This window comes from Eptesicus fuscus, chromosome 7 (genome assembly GCF_027574615.1).
Source record: "Eptesicus fuscus isolate TK198812 chromosome 7, DD_ASM_mEF_20220401, whole genome shotgun sequence".
Classification (NCBI taxonomy): domain Eukaryota; kingdom Metazoa; phylum Chordata; class Mammalia; order Chiroptera; family Vespertilionidae; genus Eptesicus; species Eptesicus fuscus.
This window is the reverse complement of record NC_072479.1, coordinates 32,454,562-32,464,690: the sequence shown is the minus strand read 5'-3', so window position 1 is coordinate 32,464,690 and position 10,129 is coordinate 32,454,562. Positions and strand designations below refer to the sequence as shown.

The 10,129-nt window shown below is 43.7% G+C and overlaps 1 protein-coding gene across 2 annotated transcripts in view; it reads left to right on the top strand.

The window, feature by feature from the left end:
- Positions 1-1,004: 1,004 nt before the first annotated feature.
- Positions 1,005-10,129, top strand: part of ACSS3 (acyl-CoA synthetase short chain family member 3) — a 178,123-nt gene continuing 168,998 nt past the window's right edge. For both annotated transcript variants that reach the window (XM_008143810.3, XM_054718823.1), the window contains exon 1: positions 1,005-1,421. In XM_008143810.3, coding sequence (XP_008142032.2) covers positions 1,114-1,421 — 308 coding nt within the window. In that variant the 5' untranslated portion in view covers positions 1,005-1,113. The remainder of the gene's footprint in view (positions 1,422-10,129) is intronic.

Genomic DNA, 10,129 nt, shown 5'->3' with positions numbered 1-10,129 from the left:
CATCTTTCATTTAAAACAGAAAATACTGCCGCACCCAAATGGAACGTGTTAGGCATACTCCTAAGGCAAATGAGGTCGCACATGAATTTCACTAACATGTAAAAAAAAAAACAAAAAAAAAAACAGGGAAGGAGCTTGAAGAATGGTAAACCCAGATACTAATTCATATCGCCTTTCTCTTTTAATTTTCTTCAGCTTCTTCTTTTCCTCAGATCTTCATTTTTTTATCCCCCTCCTTATCAATAAAAGGTCCACAGAAACTCCAAAGAGGCAAATTGGTAGGGAGGAAATGTAACAAGTCCATTCTTCTTTTTGCTTCTAGTCCAGTGGTGGGGAGTCCAGTCAGCAGGTGAAACCCTTATCTCAGTGGGGTTACATCTACCCCAGAGGCCTGTCTTTCACCCCCAGGCAGCATTTCCCAATTCTGCCCGCAGAACCTCCCACCACTCCTCCTACCCTCTCAGCTGCCAGGAAATCCTGGAGCAGTCTTTGCCCTGGAGCCGCTTGTGTTTTTAATAATCAGGGATTGAGTTGAGTTGAAACAATACATAAGTTAAACGCACACTTCAGGGGCCTCGCCGCACACCCCGGGGTTGCTGGCTTCCGCTGCAGGTCAGTGGCCAGGCCGCTCTCCAGAGATTTGCCCGGGGAGGTGAGCACCACACGCCTGAAAACTGAGTGAGATGGGCCCACGGGCCTCATCCCGGGGGCTCTTGTGTGAGAGAAGGGAGGCCGTGCAGCAGTTTGAGGGCGCTATTCCAGGGAACCGCGAGGTGGGCAATGCCTGGAGAGGTTGGACTTCTTGCAGGGCCACCGTCACCACGCGCAAGGGCAATGCGACGCCTCCCCCCTCCCCCCATCTCACTCTCCGATCCGCCCCCCCCCCCCCAACTCCAGCCTGTTGCTTCCTCCGCGGCTCCAGGTCGGTTTTTCCCGGCGACTCTAGTGTGACTTCCAAACTCCTAGGCTGCGACTCACCTCGCAATTAGCCCCCGCCTCCCGCCTGCCACCCTCGGGCCCCAGGAAGTCTCCCGCACCCCAACCGGCGCCGGAGAAGTGCACTCGGGGGCCGCAGGTCGCCGATCCTGCCGGGGGTGGGGGCAGCTAGCGGCGATGAAGCCCTCTTGGCTGCAATGCCGCAAAGTCACCGGCGCCGGAGGGCTCGGGGGACCCCTGCCGGGGCCCTCCCAGGCTCGGGGGGCCGGCCCGGCCCGCAGGGCGTACGTGGCCCCGGGCCCGCGGGGCGCTCTCGGGGGCCGCGGCTGCCGCGCGCTGTCCTCGGGCGGTGGCGGCGAGTACCGGACCCACTTCGCGGCCTCGGTGGCGGACCCCGAGAGGTTCTGGGGCAAAGCCGCGGAGCAGATCAGCTGGTACAAGCCCTGGACCAAAACGCTGGAGAACAGGCACCCTTCCACCAGCTGGTGAGTGGCTCCGTCGCCCGCCCCCGTCTCTGGCCTCGACGTCCCCTGCACCGGGAACCCGGAGTCCTGCTAGGAATGGAAATCGAGACTGGAGATTTCAGTCTGTGTTTCATTTCACTTTCACAGCTTTCTTTGCCTTCTCTTGAGGAAGTCGGTTATCCATTGGGAGCCCCAGACTTACCTGTGTGGCAGGGCTCTGCGCGGCTCTGGGATGTGAAACTGATGAAATCGAGGGCCTGTCTCCAGGAACAGCACAGCCTAACCTGGGAGGAAGCCATGCAAACAAATGCAAGCACCTATGTATTTAGTATTAAACTGGGGAACTCTGGCTAAGTGGCCGTGGGGGAGAAGGGGAGAGAGGAAGGACTTCAGTTAAGTTCACACCCAAGTAGCGTTGGGGAGGGCGGGTATGTCTTCTCAAAGTCCTCAAGTACCTAAGTCTTAGAGACCAGGAGCTGGAAATCCCTTTGAAATGTGATTGTTTCTGATTGTGTTAGCTGAAGAGGTGGGAGAGGGGCTGTCAGTCAGGGCTGGGCCCAGAAAGGAGCTCCATAGCCCTGTTCTGTGTATGAAGCTGGAGTATAGGAGTGCCCGGAAAGAATGCACATAGAGGCCCGGTGGTGCTGGAAATCATGGTAGGAACAAAGGCTTTTCTTCTAGAGCGGCAATTATAAGGAGTTATAAACGTTTGTTTTTTTTTATATTACAACAGTCAGAGATACATTATAGAATAAACACCAACTTGCTAGAATAGTAAGGGTGAGACACAGTCTGTGAGAACTCAGAGTTGTTGCTACTTTTTGGGACGTGCGCTTCACGGGTATGACTGTGGTTGCTCTCATCTGCCAGCCATTAGGGAGCAATGTTTCCTGAAAAAAGTTTTAGAAGCACTGCAAGAAGGTTTCCCACTTCCAAGTTCCCAGCAGTGAGATGGTCAGGTTTGCATCTGACAAATGTCTCCTCGTTGAAGGCAGGGAACCTGGAGCGGGGAAGGGTAGGTGGACCAGAGCTGATCTGTGTTGCCACCCTACCCTGTCCTGTCCTGTTTGAAAATGTTTGCATGGTGTTCCCTTTAGAATCTGAGGGCCTTTCCTCGTCCACTTCTTATGTTGACAGCAGTGTTTGACCCATCCTCTTTTACATGCCTGGCAATGACCCAAGCACTAGGTACACACAAATGAGTAATATGTGGCCCCTGCCTTTTGGGAATCATGATGATTGAGAGCTGGACCCAGAATATTGGGCTGGAGTCCTGGCTTTTGCAGTTACTGGCTGTGTGTTCACAGGCCTGTTACTTAAGCTCTCTGTGCTTCAGTTTTCATATATATAAATGTAGAAATAGTATGAAGATTAACTAAGTAAAGAATTAAGACCATGACTTGAGTGAAATAGGCCCTGTAAACGTTAAGGGAAGAATAGGTATTTTGCACTCTCATACCACAATTATTTTAGGAGCAGGAAACCTCCTAGTGTTTCTTAGATCAAAGCACAGATTATTTCCACGCCTAAGAGTGTGTTCTCAAAGTTCTCTGTCCACATATCTGTCATAAAGTATGGTACTGAAATGATTTATGTGACCATCCCTTCCAATACACTGTGCAAAGAACTCAAGAAGTCACTGGGCTAGTCCAAACAAAAACGAGGGCCAAACACAAGGCAGTGGCCAAGCATACACGGAGGAGAAAGGACAACAACTGAATGATGTTATTTAGTCAAATAATATTATTCTAACACTACTATTCAGTCAAACACTAGTGAAAAAAAAAGGAGTCTTGAGGAAATCTTTAAAATGGGTTCACAATGAATAATAAGGATTAGATGTGAGAAGAGGGGAGGACCATTCCAGACAATGAAAACAGCATTTGCAAAGGTCTTGAGTTATATAATAGCTCAGTAAACTCTATAAACTGAAAGGAGGCTAATGTGGCTGAGGCTTAAGGAATGACAGGAAAATCATCAAGAAATGGAAGAAGAGAGCCATATTCCGAATGGTCTTACGAGTCCTGCTAAGGATTTGAACATTTTTTTCCTCCCACATAACACATGTCACATAACGTGTTTAAAACATGAGTGTCCTACTTTTTTTGCACTGGAACAAGACAACTGTTAGTTCAACCCTGTTACCAGACTAAATGGGTCTATTTGGGCACATTAAAGCGCAAACACAAGAGGAGTTTGCAGCCAAGAAAGTGAAGTATTAGTTGAGGAAATGGTGCCAAGCTTGGAGTCTCAGGTAAACAAATGTTCAAAGATCTGGCTCCCCAGTGGCTTCCAGGGCATGGGTGATATAGGGGGAAAATCATTAATTGTGGTAGTTAAAAGAGTTGGGATCCTGGGTTCTACTGATGGGTTGGGACCAGGAAAGGGAGGAGTTGATCTTTGTATCAGGTGCTGATGTCAGCCAGAGCACTGTTCTGCCTGGTTTCCTGAGTCTTTGGTCCAGTTAGGGTAGGGTCTTTCTGCTTTCATGGGCCTGGGACTGAAACTCAATGAAGTCAAGATGCTATCTTTACTTTGAAGGAAACTCTGTTTTGTGGTCAACAGACCTGAGGCTTTGTTCTTAAGACACATAGATACTGAACAGAATCTGATGTCCTAAGGTCTTAATGATTAAGGAAGGGAGTGGACTCTGACAGATGGAGAAAAGTTCAAAGGAGAAAGGACCATGTTAAAGAAATGGAGTTTCTGCGAAGTTATAACCCCAGCTCTGCCACTTACCTTGGGCTATCTTCAATATTTTCATAATGTTAGTATCAGTTTCTTAGGATTGTATGTGGGGAGGGAGCTTAGAAAATGGCCAGGACTGTGCCTGGCACACAGTACTAGGTATTAATGTCTTTAGACTATGGGAGAGATGGTCTCCTAAGCTAATGTGGTTCAGGAAGTTTTCAGAGAAATGGTAGCTTTTGAACTGATCATAAAGTGGGACTTAGGAAAAAAAACATTTTTATTTATTTATTTTTTAATGTGGGGAACAAACATGGCAAAGGCATGGAGATATGAAAGAACCAAGTGTGCTTGGAGTATATATAGTATTCCAAAAACAGTTGGCTTGTAGTGGTTATTTTGAATTACTGGTAATGGAATTCAGAAGGTAGTTTCAGGATGGTTTAAGGAGACTCAGCGTGCTAAGGCATTTGCATTCACTCTGCAGGCTACAGGTCACAATCGGACAGACTGCAGATAGGTTTTGTTTGATCCAGATGCTGGATATTTTTTGTTTGTTTATATAAATTAGTTATCAGTATTTAAACATTGGAAGATCTCATCTAAAATTTAAATTTCCTTTAACAAGTCACATTTGGACTTCTCCTGAAAAGAAAACAAAAAGCGGACCATCTGTCAGCAGTGGGTCAGCATTCTTCTGTGGTAACACTTGGCTGGAACTGAGTAGCTGCTGTTCCAGGCAAAATTAGGCATAGTGACTGGCTGCTGGGGTGCAGGGAAGAAAAGAAGTTGTGGTGACTGCAAGAATATGAGTCAAAAGTCCAAGTGGAGAAATTGGTTGCAAAGTTAAATACAATCAGTTGAAAATGTGAGAGGCAATTGATGTAGAATTATGGTTTTGACTATAAATTGCAAAGAGATGAGAGTTAAAGCCTGGTGGATGTTGAGTGTAGGGAGACAAAGAGGAGGAAAAAAACCTGTGGAATGGTTGGGACTTGTTTAACCTTTTGCACTCGGATGTCGAGATTAAAATTACTCTTTGAATGTATCAATAATTTGAAATATAAAAAAAATCCAAATAAATAAGTTTGTATGAAAAGAAACTCCAGTTTTTTATTCTACTGCCGCGCTTTGTAAAATCTGGGGTATTTAAAAAATTAAATCCCGAGTAGAATAAAGGAATCGAGAAAAAAGCAAGCGAGTGCAAAGGGTTAAAGAAGCAGAAGCAAGAGTAGGGTATTTTTGTGTCATGGAGTATGAGAAAGAGGAGAGGTAAAAGTAGGGGAAGTCCTTAGAGGTCATGGGCTCTAGAGATGTTTTGAGGATTGAAAGATCAGTTTTTACTCAGAAATCATCAGTGACTTTTAATAATGTGATATCAGGAGAGATGAAGGCTAAAGCCAGAACAATGCATTTCAGAGTGAACTGATGATAGGTAAACACATGGATCTATTTGACAGTGACCGAAGGGAGATAGGATGACAGCATGAAAAGGTGCCTAGGTTACCTGAAAGAGTTTCCTCACTCTCTTTACTTTTTTCTTCTGCCCCATTTAGGAGAAACCCATGTTTAAAGGCAGAAGTGAAAAAAATCTGTGAAACAGGAATAAAGGGAATTTTGCTTATTTGAAACTATTCCTCATCAGCAGGGTTCCCTGTTTTTGCAAGTTGAACTTTGTGGTTTATTATTATATTTTTTTTAGATACTAGAAGTTCATGAAAGAAACAAGATGGAAATTTAAAAGATGGAATAAAGAACTACTCAGCAGATCTATATGCTCCTGTTATAGACTATTCAGCTAGATAGCTAAACATTTGATTGTGAGATTGACAGGGAAGAAGAGACAGTGGGAAAGGGATGAAATAATACTTGTTAATTATTCTAAGGTTGTCAGGCAACAGGTCAGTAAGTTGTTCAGAGGGGAAAACTTCTTTATCTTGTACTTGGAACTTTTCTATGAGTTTGACATTGTTTAAAAGGAAAAAAATAAGGAAAGTATAATGTGAATTTTATATAACCAGAAAGTAATTTAATTCCCCTACTGAATTTTGGTTCTTTGGCAAACAGTCAGGCACATTCAACTGTTAAGGAAATTCAGTCTTTTTTAAAAGCCTTATTAAGATTCTGTGAAATTTCCTTTATATGTTTCAGATTGTATATAGTTATATTTAATTCTATTGAAGGTCAGAGTTTTATCTAAGGATGAAAAATTTGATCCCTTTTGACAAAAGCTAAAGGAAATGAATTTATTCATAATATTGTGTACAGTGTAAACTTAAATATAACATTTTTTTCTAAATATAAACATTTTTAGAAGACACATGGTCAGCATGAAAATGGCCTGTTGGAAATAGAGTACTCATCAAAAAGACCAGTTGAAAAAGACGGGCCTCATTTTATTTCTGAAGGTCAGCAGTTTGGTGCTGTGCTGTATCTAATTTTCTCAGTCTGTCCTGCAACTGAGCCTTCAGGACAGAACAGAGCGAACTGCAGGAATGCTGCAATTACATAAGCAAGGGTGGATTGCCTGACAAAGGGCACAATCAATGGACAATGGAAATTCAAGCACCTGCTACCAGTCCACTACCAGGTGTGGGGGAAAGCCAAGCTCTGAGCACCTCCTGGAAGGTGGCTTACTTTTTCCTTTGTTCGTGCCATATACTGTCACTGAGAAAGAAATCCAGTGGTTTGAGTCATTTCCTCCCTCTCCTTCTCCTCTTCCTCCTTCTTAAAAAAATGAAATAAATAAAATTCCACTTTCATAAGTAAAAAGCAGCAACTTCATGAAGGAGAGCATTACTTTTCATTGTGGTGTTACATTTGCAAGAGAAATATGTGGGAAACCAAGGCATCTTTGTGATAGTATATGTAAAAATGTTGTAATAACTTCTTAAAATTATGGTTTTAGGAAGCATATCTGAATGTGGAACTCAAATTCTTGATCTAAACTATGTGGATAGAGAATTTGTTATAAAAGGTTTAATTATATTTGCTTTCACTGGCATTGTGGCTAACTGATGTAAGAGACAGTGTATAGCAAGGAGAGGTGCTATTATTATATCTAGGGAAGTTGAAGTTGAAGTTTTGAGTTTGAAATAGTCCAGTTGACAGTCTTAGAATAGCTAAAAAAGAAACTCTTTCAAATTCTAAGTTAGTGTTTCATTAATGACTTTTATGTATTAAATAGTGAATTTTACTAATTTAAAATACAAATTGCTTTAAATGGGAGAAGAGCAACTAGTCTTGTAGGTGTTTGACTTAAGAGCTAATTCTTGACAATAGGAGCACCTTCTCCTTAGGTTTTGATGTTATAATAACATCTCCCAAGTATAATCTTTCAAGATTTCTCTCCTAAATGGATACATCAGTTAAGTAAAATAAACTTGGGAAGATTAAGAAAAAAGAAAGAATGCTAAGTATCTACTGTGGACATGACCAATATAGATATTTGCAAAAAAAAATTTAGTATGATAGATTGATTAAAAAAAAAATTAGTAGCTGGAGGGACATAAAATCAGTATTACTGACTACTAGAGGCCCAGTACATGAATTCGTGCATGGCTGGGGGAGGGGCCACAGGTGGTTGGCCGGCCCTGACCCCTGGTTGAATTCCCAGTCGAACTCCCAGTCGAGGGAACAATTTGCATACTAGCCTTTTATTATATAGGACTAGAGGCCCAGTGCACAAAATTTGTACACGGGGAGTGGGGGTGTCAGCCCGGCCTACACCCTCTCCAATCTGGGACCCCTCAAGGGATGTCTGACTGCCCATTTAGGCCCGATCCTAATGGGCAGTCGGACATCCCTCTCACAATCCAGGACTGCTGGCTCCCAACTGCTCGCCTGCCTGCCTGATTGCCCCTCACCGCTTCTGCCTGCCAGCCTGATCACCCCCTAACCACTCCGCTGCCAGCCTGGTTGATGCTTAACTGCTCCCCTGCCAGCCTGTTTGCCCCCAACTTCCCTCCTCTGCCGGCCTGGTCTCCCCTAACTGCCCTCTCCTGCAGGGTTGATCACCTCCAACTGCCCTCCCCTGAAGGCCTGGTCCCTCTCAACTGCCCTCCACTGCAGGTCTGGTTCCCCCAACTGCCCTCCCCTGCAGGCCTGGTGCCTCCTAACTGCCCTCCTCTGCAGGCCTGGTTGCCCCCAACTGCCCTCCCCAGTGACCCAGGATGCCAAGCCTTCCCGCCCATCTCCCGCTCTGCTCTGGGGTGATCCAGGACGTCAAGCCTTCCCCCCACTCTCCCGCTCAGCCTTCCCCCCACTCTCCCAGTCTCTGGGGCAACCCAGGACGCCAAGCCTTCCTGCCCATCTCCTGCTCTGCTCTGGGGCGATCCAGGACACCAAGCCTTCTCCCCCATCTCCTGCTCTGCTCTCCTGTCAGGCTTGGCATCCTGGGTCGCTGGGGTGACCCAGGACACCAAGCCTTCTTCCTGGTCTCCGCAGGCTCCGTGGCTCCGGCCGGTGCTACCATTTTGGCCCATCAATTTGCATGTTCCCTCCTTATTGGCTGTGGGCACGGCCATTTTTATATCGAAGTGACGGTTAATTTGCATGTTACTCTTTTATTAGATAGGATTAGCTAAATAACTGAGTGAAAGTATTGGAGTGTACAAAAGTCTACTTTTGCACTAATCTCACTTTGCTTTCTCTACACTTTTTTCTTATTTTTATAGAGCTTCATTGATTCTCAATTGAGAGTTAAGTGCTTTTCTAAACCACAAATGCCCTGATTTAGTCTTCCTCCCAACTCTCCCCTTAATCAAGGCTGAATGAAGTTTGCCACTATTACCAATGGAAATTTATCAGAGAGCCTATTTTGGTGAGTGCAGAAAAAAGTTGAGAATCTTTATTTGTGGAGAAAACAATCTGATTCTGATTTGTGGGTTAAAATGTTGGCTCCACTCTTTGAACTGCACCTTGCCTTAAACAATCATAAAATGGGATTATAAAATTCGGGCTGTGATGGGTATTATTGTTCAGCAATATCTGTTCTCCTCTACTTCTGAGCACAGGAGAAGATAGAATTTCCCCACATCAGCATGGTTATGTGATTAGCTTAGCTATGGCTGTTAGAGGAGTAAGGCATGTCAGTGCTTCAATGCTTAGTGCCCTCCGGTCTGTCACAGTCATTGTGGAAGCACATGTAGCATAGAAGTAGTCTGGATTGCTGAGCAGAAATGCATAGATGACAGTGCTTTGGGAGTCCACTTGAAACCGCAGTGAAGCATAAGTGAGAAATAAACATTTATTACGAGTTACAGAAAGTTTACGGTTATTGTAGTGAATCCAACCCATCCTTATTGATTGAGAAGAAATAACAACTGTATAGGATATTTAAAATGATTAAGTGTGCTAATGTACAGAAGTAGCATCTAGCATATAGTTAAAACAGCTAAGCTTTATTTGTATTCATGCTATTAGCCAGGTACAATGCTAAATGCTTTAATTTATTTAATATTTATAACAACCCTGTCAATTTTTATTCTCATGTAATGGGGGTAAAAATAGAGATGCAGAGACTTTAGGCTACTTGCCTAAGCTTATAAAACTATTGAATAGCAGATCTAAGATTTCAACCCAGGCAGCCTGAATTTAATATCTAGATTCTATCTAAGTACTACATTATATTGTGCTCTAACAATAGCCTCAGTTAATTTTAGTTTTTCTTTCTTTTCTTACCCCTTCTCCATTGAAACCACTAAAAGCAACTTTAAAAATCTAAATCTACATCTTTGTAACATTTGGAAAATATCACTATTAAATATAGAATAAGAGGCTTATGTGTGTTGTGTTTTTATTTGGGGGGGGGAACTATATTTTATACATAAAATATTTAAAATATGTACAATAGTCCCAAAGGGGAAGGGTGGGGAGGAAGGCTTTATACTAATTATTACCTACTTTAGAAATATTTCCTAGACAGTAGAAAACAATATTATTCTCCTCTAGTAAAAATACTCTGTTGGCTCTAACCAGTTTGGCTTAGTGGATGGAGCCTCGGCCTGCGGACTGAAGGGTCCCAGGTTCGATTCTGGTCA